Source organism: Bison bison, unplaced genomic scaffold (assembly GCF_000754665.1).
Source record: "Bison bison bison isolate TAMUID 2011002044 unplaced genomic scaffold, Bison_UMD1.0 scf7180017864322, whole genome shotgun sequence".
Classification (NCBI taxonomy): Eukaryota; Metazoa; Chordata; class Mammalia; order Artiodactyla; family Bovidae; genus Bison; species Bison bison.
The window spans coordinates 3582889-3602768 of NW_011494894.1; the positions used below are offsets into that span (position 1 = coordinate 3582889).

General features: G+C 39.3%; 1 protein-coding gene across 2 annotated transcripts in view; it reads left to right on the forward strand.

Moving 5' to 3' along the window:
• The window catches only part of KCNK2 (potassium channel, subfamily K, member 2), a 248957-nt gene extending 233970 nt beyond the window's left edge, over positions 1-14987 (forward strand). For both annotated transcript variants that reach the window (XM_010853063.1, XM_010853062.1), the window contains exon 7: positions 11002-14987. In XM_010853063.1, the coding sequence (XP_010851365.1) occupies positions 11002-11319 (318 nt within the window). In that variant the 3' untranslated portion in view covers positions 11320-14987. The remainder of the gene's footprint in view (positions 1-11001) is intronic.
• Positions 14988-19880: the final 4893 nt, after the last annotated feature.

The window sequence follows — 19880 nt, forward strand, 5'->3', positions numbered from 1 at the left end:
AACACAAGCTGGAGTCAAGATTGCCGGGAGAAATATCAATAACCTCAGATATGCAGATGATACCACCCTTATGGCAGAAAGTGAGGAGGAACTAAAAAGCCTCTTGATGAAAGTGAAAGAGGAGAGTGAAAAACTTGGCTTAAAGCTCAACATCCAGAAAACGAAGATCATGGCATCCGGTCCCATCATTTCATGGGAAATAGATGGGGAAACAGTGGAAACAGTGTCAGAGTTTTTTTGGGGGGGCTCCAAAATCACCGCAGATGGTGACTGCAGCCATGAAATTAAAAGACGCTTACTTCTTAGAAGGAAAGTATGACCAACCTAGATAGCATATTAAAAAGCAGAGACATTACTTTGCCAACAAAGGTCCGTCTAGTCAAGGCTATGGTTTTTCCTGTGGTCATGTATGGATGTGAGAGTTGGACTGTGAAGAAGGCTGAGCGCCGAAGAATTGATGCTTTTGAACTGTGGTGTTGGAGAAGACTCTTGAGAGTCCCTTGGACTACAAGGAGATCTAACCAGTCCATCCTAAAGGAGATCAGTTCTTTGGAAGGACTGATGCTAAAGCTGAAACTCCAGTACTTTGGCCACCTCATGCGAAGAGTTGACTCATTGGAAAAGACTCTGATGCTGGGAGGGATTGGGGGCAGGAGGAGAAGGGGACGACAGAAGATGAGATGGCTGGATGGCATCACCGACTTGATGGATGTGAGTTTGAGTGAACTCTGGGAGTCGGTGATGGACAGGGAGGCCTGGCGTGCTGCGATTCATGGGGTCGCCAAGAGTCGGACACGACTGAGCGACTGAACTGAACTGAAGGCGAAGAGCTGGAGAAGGAAATGGAAACCCACTCCAGTATTTTTGCCTGGAGAAGACTTCCCTGGTGGCTCAGAGGTTAAAGCGTCTGCCCAGAATGTGGGAGACCTGGGTTCGAAACCTGGGTTGGGAAGATGCCCTGGAGAAGCAAATGGCAACCCACTACAGTACTCTTGCCTGGAGAATCCCATGGACTGAGAAGCCTGGTAGGCTACAGTCCACGGGGTTGCAAAGAGTTGGACACGACTGAGCGACTTCACTTTCACTTTCACCATGCTCGGAAGAGCCTGGTGGGCTACAATCCAAGGGGTTGCAAAGAATCGGACACAGCTGAATGACTAACACACAAGGAGAAAAAGAGCTTCACAGGTGGTGCTAGTGGTAAAGAATCTCCCTGCCAGTGCTAGGAGATGCAAGAGACATGCGTTCGATCCCTATGTTGGGAAGATCCCAAGGAGGAGGAAATGACAACCCACTCCAGTATTGTTGACTAGAAAATTCCTTGGTCAGAGAAGCCTGCTGGGCTACAGTCCATGGGGTCACAAAGAGCTGGACCTGGCTGACCATGCATGCAGAAGGAGAAGGGAAAGGAAAGGAATTTTGATTTAAGGGATCTGTACAAGAAGCATGATGTTCTTCACTGTGAAAGAAGACATTAGCAGCATCATAGGCTTCTTAGAATGCTGAGGAAGCTCTCCAAAGACTAAAAACTTTGAGGAAACATGCTTTGAACCTTTACTTCAAATAAACCTGGCTGTGTTTCCCTTCTGAAGTAACCAAGATTATCCCAGTACAGTCACTAAGAAGCAGACTCTTTTACTGGAGCGTATATTCAAAACATGATTGATTAGTCTGTCATTCATTCATCTCAGTTCAGTTCAGTCGCTCAGTCGTGCCTGACTCTTGGCGACCCCATGGACCCCAGCATGCCAGGCTTCCCTGTCCTTCACCAACTCCTGGAGCTTGCTCAAACTCATGTCCTTCGAGTCGGTGATGCCATCCAACCATCTCGTCTTCTGTCGTCCCCTTCTCCTCTTGCCTCCAGTCTTTCCCAGCATCAGGATCTTTTCCAACGAGTCAGTTCTTTGCATCAGGTGGCCAAAGTATTGGAGCTTCAGCTTCAGCATCAGTCCTTCCATTGAGTATTCAGGACTAATTTCCTTTAGGATGGACTGGTTTGATCTCTTTGCAGTCCAAACGACTTGCAAGAGTCTTCTCCAACACCACGGTTCAAAAACATCAATTCTTTGGTGCTCAGCTTTCTTTATGGTCCAACTCTCACATCCATATATGACTACTGGAAAAACCATAGCTTTTATTAGATGGACCTTTGTTGGCGAAGAAATGTCTTTGCTTTTTAATATGCTGTCTAGGTTTGTCATAGCTTTTCTCCCAAGAGGCAAGCATCTTCTGACTTCATGACTGCAGTCATTATCTGCAGTGATTTTGGAACCCAAGAAAATAAAGTCTGTCACTGTTTCCAGTGTTTCCCCATCTATTTGCCATGAAGTGATGGGACCGGATGCTATGATCATAGCTTTTTGAATGTTGAGTTTTAAGCCAGCTTTTCCACTCTTCTTTGTCACTTTCAAGAGACTCTTTAGTTCCTCATTGCTTTCTGCTATAGGGTGGTGTCATCTGTTTATCTGAGGTTATTGATATTCATTCTAACAAATGCTTATTGAACTTCCACATTTATACTCCTCCAGGTTCTGAGAATACTGAATAGTACATGGCAGACAAACCCTCTCTATTACCATGAAAGAGCTTCCCTCGCGGCTCAGGCAGCAAAGAAGCTGCAACTCACTCCAGTATTATTGCCTGAAGATTTCCATGGACATGAAGCTAAAAGAGCATTTAAACGTGTAGCTGTAATAAGTTGTGATGAGAGTAATGTCAGGGAAGTACAGAAGTACAGGCTTATGTAGATACAGATATCAAGTGATCTGATGTCTAGAGGATCAGAGAATGGCCCCATAAAGATGTCTAATTTAGGATGAGTAGAAAATATCCCAGAGAAAGACTGGGAATCAGTATTCTGGATAGAGAAAATAGTAGGTAATGAATGAATGAAAGACAAGAAAGAGTGGCATGTTTGAGGAAATTAAAGAAATGTTCAGAAACTTCCCTGGTGGTCCAGTAGGTGAGACTTCGCCTTCCAATCCAGGGAGTATGGGTTCAATCCCTGATCGGGAGGCTAAGATCCTACATGCCCCACTGTTGAAAGCAAAACAAGCAAACAAAAAAATAAGCAGTATTATAACAAATTCAATAAAAATTAAAAAAACAAACGTTCAGAATGGCCCCAGGAGTAGACTTTTGAGAGAGTTGAGAGTGAGGATTGAGCTGGAACAGTAGGTAAGCCTTAATACAAATGAGCCACTTCAAGGAATTTGAACTAAGTGAAATGAATGTCAATTGTATGGTTTATGAAGGGGAAATTGTTGATTGATTTGTGTTTATTAAGGGGCACTCTGGCTGTTGTGTGAAGAATACACATAAGGGAGATAGACTTAGGTCAGCAAAACTGGTTAGGAAGCTGCTGAAATAATATAGATGAGACAAAATGATGGACTAGACAATAGTTTTAGCAGTGGGAACAGAGAGAAGTACATGGAATAGTGAGAAAAAGAGGTAAATCAGCAAGACTTTGGGTTGATTTGGTGTTGATTGGCTGAGAGGAAGAATAAAGGATTATCACTGAAATTCCATTTAGGAAACTTGCTGGTTAATGGTGCTATTCACTGTGATAAGAAATTAAGTAAGAACAGGTTTAAGAAGTTAACGGATTTCATTTGGAAATGTGCTGTATTTGAGATGCCTGGGGTCCATCTGAAATGAAGCTGTTTCATAAGCAGTCAGTTGTACAGATACAGAATTCAGTAGGGAGACTTTATCTAGAAATATGTATTTGAGAGTTGTCAGCAAATAGATTTTAATGGACTTGATTGGAAGGATATGGTTATCCAGAGGAAACGAGAAGAATAGAAGCCTAAGGTACAAAGGTAGTTAAGAGGAGGTTGAAAGAAAATGATCCCTCTAGGTTGATAGAGAATTAACCTGAATGGTTTAAAAAAAAGAAAAACATGAAAATGTACTGATTTGGAAATTAAGAGCAAAGACTCATTGGGAGGGACGCAGTCTTCACCAATGCCTTTTTTTGCTACAAAGATCAGGCAAGAGGAGGACAGAGAACGGTGCAGCTGCATTTAGTCACAAGGATGAGAGCATTTCCAGTAGCGTTTAGAAAGCAAGCGACCGTCTGTAGCACTCCATCTTCTTTCTTTTCTTGTAAATCAGATCGCCGGGCCGTGAGAATTAAGTGATTGTTAAGAATACGTGGAATACAGAGGAAGGTCTCTTCTTTGAGTCCTGTGCATGAGCTGAAGGCAATCCCCTAGGAGCTATTTCTGCTCATGTTGGAGTCTTCAGCTTTGTTATTATTGTTTGTAGATTTGCTTAGTTTTAGGGAGATGACATACTTCAGCATTTGAATAAGTTCTTGACCAATTTTTCTAAAAACCTGATGCAACAAACATGCTTTAATTCATGAAGATTCATTTTAATTATCCATAGGCATTAACATTTCAATGGAGGAAAAATTTACTTATATAAATGTACTGATCTCTGGACCTTATTTTTTAACGTCTTTGAAATCAAAAGAGCACCTTCAGAGTTGGAACGTACAATTTTATCATCATTTAAAAATATGAATCTGTTCTTAGGATACAATGTGCTATTTTATGAATAATGAATACATTGGTATAGACAGTTCTGTCAGGTCAGGAATGTTTTAGACAAATGGGAATAAGTAACTATGTTGGTGGCCTTAGTTTTGTTTTTGAGGGACTCTCCTTTCTTTTCTTTTTTTTGCTTTGAGTTTGAACTGCTATGTTCCTTGTCTAGTATCATGAAGAATAGTAAGAGCAGAAAAATAAGGGCACAATAGAGAGGAAATAGATATCATTATTGAATTGGTAAGTGCTCCTAGTGCATGTTTATGAAGAAATTTTCATTCTTTTCAATATCTTTAGGAAATTGTGGTGGTAGATCCTCACCATAATACCCTGCCATAGGGTGGATTTCCACATAATGTGACTTTGCCTTACACTCCTCCCAAAGATGTTTATCCTTCAGAATTAACAAGATTTTCCTGGTGAGGCAAAACAATATGCTGGAGTTAGACCTCCAGTTTGAATCCTGGCATATTCATTGTGTGTCTAAAGTTTGTTAACCTCTCTAGCCTCAATTTCTTCTGTGAAATAATAAAAATCTTTCGCACAGAGTTGTAAATATTAAATAAGTTCATATTTTTTAAAAGAACAATGCCCAGCACATAGTAAGCTCTTATCTGTGCATACAAAATTTACTTCATCCCATCACATAGACCTATATTAATAATGAGTCCATTTTATTATGAGTTATACATGTTTATTGAGTGATACAATAAATTCACTATTATATTTTACAGTATTACTTCAGTTGTAATAATGAGGATAAGGCCAACACAAACAATCTCTTGCCTTGACATTCATTTGAGTGATGAAATATATCATTCAGTGTCTCTGACTGGGATGATTGGCCAATTGAATTTTTATGTATGTCTCCAACATTCTCAAAGCACCTCATGCTGTGAAGATCTCCATAACTCTGGGTTTGATCCGACTGTAGCACTTCTGGTGAGAGTATCAGAGAACTTGGACCACGCTGCCACTGGGTGCTTAGAACCTGAGAATTATATTCCAGGGGAAAATGTCCCATTGTTTTTCAATTCTATATCATTTATTCTGTATCTGGTACTTTCCTTTAAGCTTTTTAAGTGCCCTTAGCAAACCGCATCATCATCACCCAGTGTTATCATCATAATCACTAATCGTGCAGTTCTTTATGTTGTAAGAACACAGACACCCACACACATACACACACATAAATAGATTATTATAACCTTACTTTTTAGATAAGGACTTTGAAACTCAAAAAAGGTTAAATTGCTTGGCTATAGGCACCCAGCTAAGTGACAGAGCTGGAACTGGAGGCTTCTTCTCACCTCTTGCTAACCCCTCCTATCCCTGTTTGATGACATTTCCAGCTGCAGCCCTTATGACCTCTAGAGATGGCATTTCCACCCCTGGGAACTCCAGAAAAATTAGAAAAAAAAAACCATGCCCCCAGAAGCAGTATTCTACCAGCCTCTGCCAGAGATTTGAGTGCAGTTAAAGATGAGAAATTAAAAAGTTATGAACTCAGACCAGTCTGAGATTTACTTGTATTTAGGCTTTTACTGATTTGCAGGAATCACTAATTTGTAGAAGCACCTTGCTCTGCAGAAAGCTGTGTGTCATTGGTGCAACCTGAGTGATCATGGTGACTTCAAGAAACCTGCTTCTGGAGAAAAATCAGATCAAGTTAAGGAAGGCGTTCATTTTTTTTAATGACCAATTAAATTTCCAGTCACAATAGAGATGATTAAAAATCTCTAAAAGAGTTTCTATGCAGGATCCATGATCTGGTGCTTTTTTTGCTGTGAAAAGACAGAGGTTACCTCAGTGTGCAAAAAGAGGAAATAGTGGGATGACTGGGAACCTTGAGTCTGAAGACAGTAGGGATTAGATGGAAATTTCAGCATCCTCAAAATCTGAAAATATATGTATCTTTTGGCACAGTTTTTCCACTTCTAGTAATACTTGATCACATTAACCAAGATATGGGTATAAGAATATTCACTGAAGTATTATTTTCTATAGCAAAAGAAGACAAACAAAAAACAAACCCTTATTCATCAACAGGGGCATGCCATCCCGTGGAATGCTAGGAAGCTAGTATAAACTATGAGGTGGTGTGTGTGTGTTAGTCGCTTGCTGCTGCTGCTGCTAAGTCACTTCAGTCGTGTCTGACTCTGTGCGACCCCATAGACGGCAGCCCACCAGGCTCCGCCATCCCTGGGATTCTCCAGGCAAGAACACTGGAGTGGATTGCCATTTCCTTGTCCAATGCATGAAAGTGAAAAAATAAAGTTAAGTCGCTCAGTCGTGTCTGACTCCTAGCGACTCCATGGACTGCAGCCCACCAGGCCCTTCCGTCCATGGGATTTTCCAGGCAAGAGTACTGGAGTGGGGTGCCATTGTCTTCTCCATGTTAGTCGCTTAGTCGTGTCCAACTCTTTGTGACGCCATGGACTGTAGCCAGAGTGGGTTGCCATGTCCTTCTCCATGACGTAGTATAATGACTACTCATAGGAAAAAAAGACTAAAATTAACTATGTGAAAAAAATCCATTTGCAAAACGGTATGTTTAATATAAGACCATTTTTGCAAAAATATTAATGGTCACCAAAAGGGAGGAGGAATAAAGGTTAGAACAAAGAAGAAAGACCAGTGGTGGTATGCATGCTATACTATTGGTCTAGTTATCACTCAGGTGCGAGATGACAGAGAACATGAATTTGGGGGCCATATACTCGTTCATTTAACAGGTATTTCTTAGAAGTCAGCCACATACCAGGTACTATCCTAGGTGCTGGGATATACATAGAACTTACATCCTAGTTGTAGGAGATACAAAATTAGCAAATAAAAGTATTAACACCTGCATTTTAGATACACAAAATCTATTATTAACAATAAGAAGCTTTTTATTGAAGTATAGTTGATTTACAATGTTGTTTTTGTTTCGGGTATACAGCAAAGTGATTCCATTATACATATACACATATCTATTCTTTTTCAGATTTTTTCCCTTATAAGTTATTATAAAATATTGAGTAGTGTTCTCTGTGCTATACAGTAGGTCCATGTTGGTTATCTATTTTATATATAGTAGTGTGTATCTGTTAATTCCAAACTCCAAATTTATCCCTCCCTCTAAATTGGGAGATTGGGATTGACATATACACACCACTATGTATAATATAGATAACTAATAAGGGCCTACTGTGCAGCTCAGGGAATCTACTCAGTACTCTGTAATGACATACAGGAAAGGAATCTAAAAAGCAATGGGTATATGTGTGTGTAACTGATTCGCTTTGCTGTACGGCAGAAATTAACACAACATTGTAAATCACATTCACCAATAAAAACTAATTTCAAAAAGAGAATAGACCTAATTTTAGGTCCATCAGTTTTGACTGCCTCCAGACTGGAGGCATGATTTAGGGGCTGACTCAGATGGCTGTCCTCTAAGAAAGTGATTATTTCTAGTTAACCAGTCGTTTATGGGAGGAAATTGAATATAGTAGTCAATTCTTACACTTTTCACAAACATTTATTTAAACAAATATGTAGATGCTTAGCTGTTTTCTTTATAATATTAACCATACTATTAATATAAGCTCATAATAGAAAATAGTATATTAGTATTTTTTCTTTTTACACTTAGAAAATTATGAATTCTCAAATAGAAAAGGTTAATTCCTTTTTAATAAAATCATTGGTAAGATGGGAATAAAAGTCAGATAGAATGTTTAGTTTTTCATCAGTAGCAATTGTTTCATTTTAAACAGCAAATTTCACACTGCTTGAGATTATCTAGTTGTAATGTAAACTAGGAGAATTTAATGATATGTTGGACAATGATAACTGTTTTGTTCAAGACCATATTAATCAGGTTCTCTCTGTAAGCATACGGCAATTTAAGTCTTTAAAATTAAATCAAAACTGATAGAGAAACAACTGAATCTCTTAACTTATGTTAAAAATATTTATTTCAAAACTTTATGAATAGTGTTTACTTATTAATTCAGTGCAATTCATCAAATTTCTACTGAGTGCTTTTTCTGTTCCAGACACTAGATGTTTTATATACCCCAATAAATATAGTATAGACCCCAGACTCAAAAATGCTTAGTCTAATAAAAAAGACAGCTGGGCAAACAGAAAAAGAATATAAACCGTTGGAGGGTTTATTTATAAGTGTGTTTGGAGTGATTCAGCATTTCTAACCACTGATCGATACTGCCTAACCAGAGAGTTTCCCCAAAGCAGAATTAAACTTTCAATAATTGTTTTTGGAGCTAAGTGCAGTCACGCAGAGTCCCTTATGGGAAGAGTAAGAATCTTCAGGCTGAATTCCTATAAAATTAGCACTTCTTTTCCTGTAGGTTCCCTCTAAGATGCCTCAGTGATTAAGGAATGCTTGATCTTGCGAATTATGTGTGCCACAAACTTCTCATTTTTCCATTTTTTGCTTTTTCCCAAAACCAGATCTGGAAAACAAGCAATTATTCCTTGTTAGGACAATACAAGTAGAAAGTGTATTTTAAAATATTTTTTTAAATAAAAAGTAGATCATGAAATGCGTGCATGTATGTGATTATGGGTGGATGCAGAAGAATTGATCTGCTATGTGCCACCTTCCAAGGATACTTGAACAATTTCCATCTTGTGTAACCCACCCCCCACCCCACAACCCACACACATATCTATGACTTTCAGTGTAAATATTTAGAACCTCACTTAGTTCCATCAGGCTGCTATAACAAAATACCACACACTGGGGATCTTATAAACAACATTTATTTCTCACAGTTCTGGAGATCCAAAATCATAGTGTCAGCATGATAAAGGGCTCTCTTCCTGGTCTGGAGCCAGAGCCTTCTTGCTGTGTCCTCACACGGTGGAAGGCGTGAAGGATTTTTCCAGATTCTCCTTTGTAAGAATGCTGCTCTCATTCATGAGGGCATCACTTCATGACTTAAGTGCTTCCCAAAGGCCCCACCTCCTGATACAATCACCTGTGGAGTTAGGATTTCAATATATGAATTTTTAGGAATTCAAACGATAGCAGAAACTATCAGTTATGTTTCCCATATCAAAATTTAAAACGAAAAGTAACAGAGGTAAAACAAAACCAAACAAAGCTGTAGTTAGTCACTTGCCAGGTAAGGAGGTGCCCACATCATTTAAAAAGTGAGTGAAGTGGGCCCCCAAAGCAGAAGTGCTACCAGCGATGGATGGGGGACTTGTCCACCTTAGGAGATTATTCTGGGAAGTCTTCTTGATTACTGAATTCTAGTTGATTAAGAAAAGGTTTATCATGGGATTGGTCATTGTTCTATTTTAGGTCACTAAAGTACAGAATCATTTTAAAGAGGTCAGAGAGAACATTATTATGCACATGCTTGAAAGTGAAAGTGTTAATCGCTCGGTTGTGTCTACCTCTTTGCGACCCCATGGACTGTAGCCCGCCATGCTCCTCTGTTCATGGAATCCTCCAGGCTAGAATACTGGAGGGGGTTGCCGTGCCCTCCTCCAGGACATCTTTCCAACCCAGGGATCAAACCCCAGTCTCTTGCATTGCAGGCAGATTCTTTAGGGTCACATGCTTAGGACTTGGCAATATTTTTTTCTTTAACCTTCAAACAAAGGCTACCATCATAACTACATTGCAGTTGAACTACATCAGTCCAACCATCCTGTTAGGAATATGCTATAAAGATGCCTGTTCTACAACTGATGAAATGGTAGCTCAGACAGGTTAAATTAATTAATTCCATAAATATTCATTGAGGAACTATTGCTTGGAAATTCTCCAAATGGGCCTCACAATAAACTTGTCAGTCCTTTTCTATTTGCCTTCCCTGGAAGCAGAGACAAAACATTTTGTTGCTTATTTAGTAAACAGAGGATTCCTAAATGACAAGTATGGGGTTGAATTCAGAGTTCTTGCACACACCATTTCTGATTTCTAAAATCTGTGTTTACATCCAGAGCAAATAGCATTGCTGCTATGAGAACCAGGTCACCTGGTTTCACATTCCAGGCTCTTTTACTCTGTCTTGCTGCTTCTCCTATGTCTTCCTGACTTCTTCACATTCAAATACTTCTTAAAATTACAAATTACAAAAAAAAAAAAAAACTCCCAGAATTTTAAAAAGTTAGAGATTGCCTTTTTGTAGCATCAGTGACAGGACTCATCTCCAGAAACAAGGACATCTAGTACCTCTCTTATAATTTGGTTAATAGAGTTTAAGCTCACAGATTCATTTTTAGAGTCGTATCTATATAAAATGGAATCTTGCTCTTCACAAATTGTGCAGTGACCTCAATTCTCAGATGGCTCCTATTACAAAAAGCTACAACCTCCTTTTCAAAAGTGTCCAAATACAATGATCAGAGGATAAAGCACGCAGAATGTTGACTATCCTGTTGGTATGTCTGTCTTTTCTCTGCATGCGTGTTCCAGGTGGGAGAGTTCAGAGCCCATGCTGCTGAGTGGACGGCCAACGTCACGGCTGAATTCAAGGAAACCAGGAGGCGGCTGAGCGTGGAGATTTATGACAAGTTCCAGCGCGCCACCTCCATTAAGCGGAAGCTCTCTGCAGAACTGGCTGGAAACCACAACCAGGAGCTGACTCCCTGTAGGAGGACCCTGTCTGTGAACCACCTGGCCAGCGAGAGGGATGTCCTGCCTTCCTTACTGAAAACAGAAAGTATCTATTTGAACGGACTGACACCACACTGTGCGGGCGAGGAAATCGCTGTTATTGAGAACATTAAGTAGCCCTCTCTTTGAAGAGCCTCAGGCATAGCAATTAGGTGAGGACTTCTATATGCTCTTTATGACTGTTGCTGGTAGCATTTTTAAAATTGTGCATGAGCTCCAAAGGGGGAAAAAAATAGATACACCCATCATGGTCATCTGCCATCAAGAGAATTGGAATTCTGAGCCAGCACTTTTTTTTTTTTTGATGATGCTTGTTGAACAGTCCACTTTCTTTGACGAGTGGAATAAAACAAGCGATGTCTGATGCCTTTTTTGTGCCCAGACTGTTTTGCTCCCTTTTCCTAACGTGCCATAAGGCCTCAGAATGAATTATAATTGTTTCTGGTAATAATGTAGTTTTGAGGGATCAGTCCTTACTTTTCAGGGTCTACCTAACTGAGCCTAGATATGGACCATTTATGGATGACAACATTTCTTTTTGTAAATGGCAAGAAATTCTTATGCAGCCTTTTACCTAAGAAATTTTCTGTCAGTGCCTTATCTTATGAAGAAACAGAACCTCTCTAGCTAATGTGTGGTTTCTCCTTCCCTGCCCCACCCCTAGGCTCAACTCCACAGCCCTTTTCCCCACAGCTCCCGTTTGAATACCATACCTTGCTGGAAACAAGTGTGTAAAATGACCGAAGTGATGATGCCTGAAGAAGGAATAGATGCCAAATTAGATGGACACTGAAGCAACACTCAGAAACCCTAGCATTATAGGCACTGCAGAGAAATGAGGTGCAAAGATGGCCCCTCTGAGTATTTATTTGACTCGGGTACCAATGGTACATGTATACAGTGTAATTACCAGGCCAGTAAAATTGACTGCTCCCAAACAGTCCCTTCTTCTCCTGGCAGTATTTAAAATTTATCATTTATTACTAACTATGTATGTGTGTGTGTGTGTGTGTATATATATATACATATATATATACACACACATTTTTTAAAGTTGGAAGAAGAAAATCCATATATATATATATATCCATAAGTGATCTGACAAAAGAAAACTGTTAAAATGGATATTATTGAAGATGAATTTAGACGATTGGTGTGAATTGCCACTCAGATGACATGAAGAGAGCCAAATGATGTGTTATAAGCATTTGCTAATAAACATTATACTGCCAGCATCTATCTGTTTTCTGATGTATGAAAGGCTTATATGGTTTTCTTTCCCTGGGTAAATTGTGCCCAGTGAGGGGAGGGGATGCGTAGGCAGAGTTGGGCACAGCCCTCGCCTTCCGTGGGTGTACCTCTGGAGTTGTGGCTGAGTGTGAGAGCAGAAGCTGAAACTGGATCACTGTGATTTTGCACTTGGAAAAATGCAGATTGCAGGCATAATTCATCTCTGACATTAGAGAAAAAGCTGTTATAGCACAATTTAAATCTTGAGAGTTTTTTTTTTTTAAGATAGAAAAGGCTGTTAATCCTCTTTAGTTTAATTTTCTATCCTGCAACTCTTTGGAGGTTTTCAGGATTCAGAAGAAATTCAGTAAAGGCACCTAGTAGATCGCTCCTCTTTCTTTTATTTTCATACATAGATCTGCTGTACATTGTAAATAAAATTTTTAAAACACAGAAAGAAAATGATTTCCCTAAATATAATTGCAAAACATGACTTTTATTCTTGGGGGTGGGAGTATTTGAATAAGTGGCATTCATATTAGAGTCTTAAAAAATAAACCCAGGATCTTAAAAAAAAAAAAGAAAATTTAACAGAGGCTTATTTTTCAAAATTTAAGCTAGAAATGTAAATATTCAGCTAACTTGTTGAAGGTACTTTTATAAACTTAAAGAATTCTAACCAAAATTTTGGAAAGTCAGGCTCTTTTAGAAGAAAAGCTACACCCATTTCCTCGATAACTATTCTGAAAGTTCATATGGTGGATTGCACCATGTATAAACTGTGAATTGTATTGACAAATAAAGTTTGTAATTAAAGTCAGCATCTTCTGAGTCTCCTGCTTGCTACTGAGGGTTTAGATCTGATCCTGGCTGTGCAGAACTCCAGGATGTCACAGTTCATGCTGAGTTTTTGTGGCTCCTTTGTTCACAGTATTCAAGAAATATTTTTGACGCAGTATTTCCACCCTTGTTAAACACATGCAAATGTTCTTCTTGGTGGCTGTTAATCAAAAGTAAAAATCCTGAAATTTCACTTTTGAAATATGATATTTTAAAGAGCATATAAATTCAAGATTGTTTCTATTAAATTGTTATGTCAATGTCTTATTTTGTCATTGTTAGACCTTGTCTTGACCTGCCTGAAGTAATTGGAATGCTGAACATGGGCACCTGAATGTTTTTGTAAGAAAGAAAAAAAAAAAAACAGTCAAACATCCTGGCAGTATTGAAGCCTAAAGAAGGTAGTTGCCAACTAATCTTCTAGACCTCATACCCCAAATATTTGGACTATATATCTTGTCAGTAGCTTACATAAATTTAATTTTTCATTCCCAAGCACCTTGATATTCAGTAAATATCCTAAAACTGGTCCCCAACATTATCCTTAGAATTGGGGGAAATCTAAGGAAGTGTGTACATATCATAGCAATTTTGTTTTTCAAGCTTCATTTTGTTTACCTCCTGTGGAGAGAACGTTGATTAAGATTTTGACATAACCTATGAGTTTATTTTTAAAATGAACTAATTTAAGAATGAGTGGTTTTGCCCTGAAGGATATTTGAGAACAAAAAGTACCAAGCCCAGCAAGAATTAGGAACTCTCTTATTTGGAATCAGACATGGATTCTAGACAAGGCTTTTTATCTGCCTTACAACTAGTAACTGTAAAATAATTATTTTGGAGTTCTTTTAATTTGTTACATAAATCTCTGTACTCTACTACCATAGTTCATGTCACACAGTCTTTTTTTTCCAATAATATTTCATTCTTGCAATATAGGAAAAAGTGAAACTTCTAAAGCCAAGAGGGAATTGAATAATATGTCATGACCTTCAAAAAAATAACAGGCTTGGTTTCTTTCTCAGATTCTAAGGAACACATGATTGAAGAACAAAATCCCACCTCACTATATATAAAAAATTCCATAGAATGCTTTGATTCTGAAGGCTAGGAGTTCAAAGAGATCAAGAAAAACTTTACATGGAACACCAGAAAAAAGAAATGTAGACATTCTGAAGATTTGAGATAGCTATTTATGCCTAAGAACTGGAGGCCTAGATCAACTTTTGTTTTCCTTTAAAAAATGTTTGCTGTTCTAGTAAAAATCATAACTTATTTGTGGTTTGCGTTCCTTATCAAAGTGTGAGTATAAATTTGCTTTTGTATAAAGTAAAAGATGTCTCTATTTGAATACTCATAACTGCATTAAAATTAATATATGATTTTTGCTTCAGCATGACTTTACTTAAAAGGGTCTTTTCCAGAGAAACTTACCGGTCTTGCATATGCTCATGTGTTGGTTCCAAGATGGCATGGAGTAACCTGGTTACTTTGGGTTGGAACTTTTGAGAGTAACTTATTATGGTTATCTTAATAAGAGGAAAGCTTCATAACTCCAGGAGCCACATTCATCCCACCCTACCTCAAAGGTTTATACAGCTTTTGTCACACATGGTACTTCCCCACCCAAATCTCAGCTACCCCTTCTTAAAAGACAGGGATTAGTTCCAATGACCAGGACTTTTGACTCTGCTCTTTTGTTTGACTCAACACCATTTATTCACTAGGCCCCACCTCTTATTATATATCGAAGATTCATAAAACGTTTATTTTCCTAAGATTAATCTTACAAAATACGTTCACTGTTTTATGCTTGTCTCAGTTTACAACTTTTTTTTTTCCTTTTATCTGTCATTCTTTTCCAAATTATTGATACTTTGGTGCATTGACAGAAAACTCACTGCCTGGTCTTTATTCTTTTTCTTTGCCCTCTCGGACTTGGATTCTCTCTGAGTTCCATATTCATCTAGCTAACTCCAGAAGTGTATTTCTCCACTTCTCAAAAGCACTTCAACATAGCGAAGACTCTCATCATCTTTCCCCAGACCTGGACCTCTTTAGTGTCATCTATTTCTGCAAATGGCATCCCCATCCATCTGGTTGGGCAAGTCATCTTTGATGTTGTCTTCTCTCCTTCAACTCCATACCCACCTATTATCAAGCCGTATTGACCCGTGCCCTGAATGTGTCTTGAATTTATATACAGTCATCACTTTAATCCAAGCCACTCCCATAGCTGCCCCTTCTACTAACTGCTTTTGTTTCATGCTCCAGTCATTGATGGAAGAGTGGTCTTTTTCATATGCAGATCTGATTGTGGTCACTCTCCAATTTAAAGCCACTAATTGTCTTTCATTTCCTTAGCAGTAAGATCAGAATCTTTCAAATAGGACTGCTTCTGGTCTCCCTTTTGCCATCCTCTCCAGGTTCATTTCTTGGGCTTCCCTTGTGGCTCAGCTGGTAAAGAATCTGCCTGAAATGCGGGAGACCTGGGTTGGGAAGATCCCCTGGAGAAGGGAAAGGCTACCCACTCCAGTATTCTGACCTGGAGAATTCCATGGCCATATAGTTCATGGGATGCAAAGAGTTGGACATGACTGAGCGACTTCCACTTTCACTTTCTGGACTCATATTGAATCTCTCTCTCTCTCTCTCTTTCTGCATCTCAGTCCCAGGGCTTTCTGTTTTTTTCATGAAGCTATTCCTTGAATGCTTGCTCCCTTTTTCATCCTCAGCTTTTTTCATCTAACAAACTCATTCTTCATAACCCAGCTTAAGTATTACTTTCCCTGATAGGCCTTCCCTGACACCAATTCAGGCACCTTTATAATATACTCTGTAAAACCCTGTTTATTCCCCTGTTTGTGTTTAGATATCCATCAGGATTCCTCTTTGATTATTATCTATCTTTCCCACTAGAATCTAATTCATTTTTTTCACTACTAAAGGTACTTTCATTTCCAAATATTAGCAAAGTACATATAGTGAGTGCTCAAAAAACACGTGATGAACAAATGAAAATAAAAACAGGGATTTAACTATTGTAACCATCTGAAGTATCCTCATGTATAAGTATCCCACATTTTCTGGGCTCTGGAAACATTTGTCTGTGCTCTTCTACAAGTTTAGTTGTAAATGAGATACAAATATTTCTCCTATTAACTGACAAGCTGGTAATAGTTAACTCATTGTATATAAAAAACTCAAAACCAATTGTTCAACTAAAGAGGCTTGCAGTTTGTCATTATACTCTTACTCCTTCTAAACAAGGGTTTCATTATTTTCATTTTCAAATTTTGGCTTATAATAGATACTATCAAAGCTTTTCAATTATAATCCTGAAAATTTGTTTAGAAATTAATTGTAAAGCATATTTGCTAATACTTGTAAATGGGTGCCTTTTATTAGTAGAAAGCTAAATGCACATTTATTATCCTTGCCAAATAAAATTCAGCTTTTTTCATGCTTAAGTAAATTTATAAGCAGTCTGGGAAGAAATCCATTATTGGGTACATTTTGAACTGTATCCAATTAAGAATATTAGTCACTTACATGGTATAATTTTGAAATCAACTCAGAGAATAAACATTAGTTTCCATCCCACTGACACCTGAATTTTGTAGATGGTATCCATTTCTACACTATAAAATTAAAAGTGTAGTATGCAGATGATCTTTACCATACTACTTACTCTGTTAAAAAACATTTTAGGCTTTTAAATATTATTGACATTAGACTGTATGTTTCTGGAATTTTATCAAAAATTCAAAGTGAGCATTAGTAAGAGGTAGTATCTGGTACAGATTCAAGTTTTATCACTACCCAAGTATTCGAGAGATGGGAAGACATAGCATCAAGACACTAGCAAGATATCTATCAAACCAATTCTGTTCCTTAGTCAGGTACAGCAATCAAGAGTGTATACACATGTGAGAAAGTTTAATATTGCTAAAATATTAGCAATATTTTTGATTATGCAGACAGATTATATGGAGACAGATTAGCCAAGTGTATGAATCTCTTCAATAATTACTTTGTATGTGCAAACAAAATATGACTCTCTTCATGGTTTACCAAGTCAACATTTCCCAAGAGCTCTTAATGTGCCAATCACTGGAAATACTAAGCCAAAGAAATGTCTGCTCTCTAGGAGATGGCAAGACATGGACAAACAGCACAGATGGAGGGGAAGTCTTGGTACAGAGGAGCCCTGAACACAAGGACTGTTTATGACCCTGGGGAGCCAAGGCAGAAGGAAAGGGAGAAAGGCTCACAGTGGAAAGTTACTGAGTCAGAGTGGAGAAAAGTGCCTCAGCTGAGGCCCCAGTAAGGAGGTCTCTGAGTAGAGGTGCTTGAGTCTGAGTCCTTGACTGCAACTTTCTCTCCAGACGATTACATTGCACTCTAGTGGGAGGGCAGCTTCGCCAAGGACACCTGCCAAACAAAACCTTGACCTTGTCTATGCCGGGGGCTGGGAGATCACACAGGGCATTCTGGCCTGGAGCCAGGCTGCTCAGAAAGAACTGTGAGGTCTCTCCAAGAATTTTGCATTTGACAGTGGGAAAGCCATTTCAAACTTTAAAATAAGGAATGAAATGAATACATCTGTCCTTCTAGAACAATCACTCGGGCAACAGTGTGGACTCGATGCTGGGGGCGGAATGAGGTGTGATGTGTGGCAGGAAGTCCCTGAGAGAGACTAAGGCTTGAACCCCACGAGGACACTGAGGAGATGCTGCTGCCTTCAGCGCAGATTAGGAACACTGGGCTAGGGGAAACGGGGCAGGCTTCACACTTAAGGCACCTACTGGGTCACAGAAATGAAAACCCTCCATGGGCAGTTAGAATACGCAAATGAACTCAGGTCAGAGATCCTAGGAAGAGAAATGAATGTAGGAATCACTGGCATTAGAAGTCTGCACATTGAAAATTAGAAATCGATGTCACCACAGTTAATATTAAGTAAAATTCCCCTTGTAAATATTTGGTGCTCCATTAATGATACTTGTGTGCATGCTCAGTTGCGACAGTTATGTCCAACTGTTTGTAACCCGACAGACTAGCCCGCCAGGCTCCTCTGTCCATGGAATTCTCTAGGCAAGAATACTGCAGTGGGTTGCCATGCCTTACTCCAGAGGATTGTCCTGACCCAGGGATTGAACCCACATCTCTTAAGTCTCTTGCATTGGCAGGTGATTCTTTACCACTATGTAGGTTAGGTATATTTTAATGCAAGTTAAAAAAAAAAAGAGAGAAAAAACCCTCTCATGTGAGTTAAATAAGTAGACCTTGGAACATTTTCAACCTAAATGTTAGTCAAGAATTATTTGACGGCAGGTCCAAATGGCAACCCATTCCAGTATTCTTGCCTGGAGAATCCCATGGATGGAGGAGCCTGGCAGGTTCACAAAGAGTCGGACATGACAGAGCGGCTTCATTCTCACTTTTCTAGTAATACTGGAGTGGGTTGCCATTTCCTTCTCCAGGGGATCTTCCCAACCCAGGGACAGAACCCATGTCTCCTGCATCTCCTACATTGTCAGGCAGATATTTTTTTACCACTGAGCCACCTTGGAAGCCCATCCTCTCTGCTTAGAAAGGAGAAATGTCACTTAGTCTTGCTTTAAAATAGAAAAACACAAATGAAAACACACACGACAGCTTTAATGGACAGTGTTGTTGTTACTGGGCCAATGGCCCCATCACCGGCTGCTCTGAATGTTGGATACTAACACTTCACAGCCTCCTTTTCTGGAAAGCAACCTTACGCAGATTAGAAGCCTCCTCACTGGAAAGTTACCCAGCTCCAGCCTCACCCCAACATGAGTGTGAATGTTTGTCAAGTCTTTGCAACCCCATGGATTGTAGCCCACCATGCTTCTCTGTCCATGGGATTCTCCAGGCAAGAGAATGGAGAATGGAGTGGGTTGCCATTCCCTTCTCTAAGGAATCTTCCCGACCCAGCGACTGAACCTGGTCTCCTGCATTGCAGATGGATTCTTTACCATCTAAGCCGCCAGGGAAGCTCCAGAGTGGGGTGACGCAGGGCCAATAACTGACGTGGGGGTAACAGAACACAGACATCTTTGCCTTAGGTGGCAGTGCCTCTGTGCTACAGCTTCCACTCCACAGCTCTCTGTGGGGCCAGGCTGAGGCCAGATTCCAGCTGAGACCACATTCTGGCTTAACACTTCCTCCCTTCGCTCACATTTTCCACACTCCCTTTCTCCCAAGGGCAAGTCTCCAAATACCACATGTACCCAAATCCCTGCCTCAGGTTCTGTTTTGAAAACAACCGTAGAAGTTATCTATTGGAGTAAGGTCCAGGGTAGGGAGAAATAAAATATTTTTTAATAGATGATAACTTTGAGGACTTATTTGACTTCTATTTTCCAGATAGCCACATTGGAAAGTAAAACCTTGATCGGTGAAACAATGACTTGGTTCTCATTGACCACAATGAGAAAGTATATCCATGTCTCATGAAAACAAAGCCTTTTCAGGGCTGAGCTTTACAAATAGACATTTTATATGGGGCTTCATCCAGGTAATAGAAATGCAAGTGAGACAAAACACGATATTTATACAAAAAGGTTATAGTGAATTCT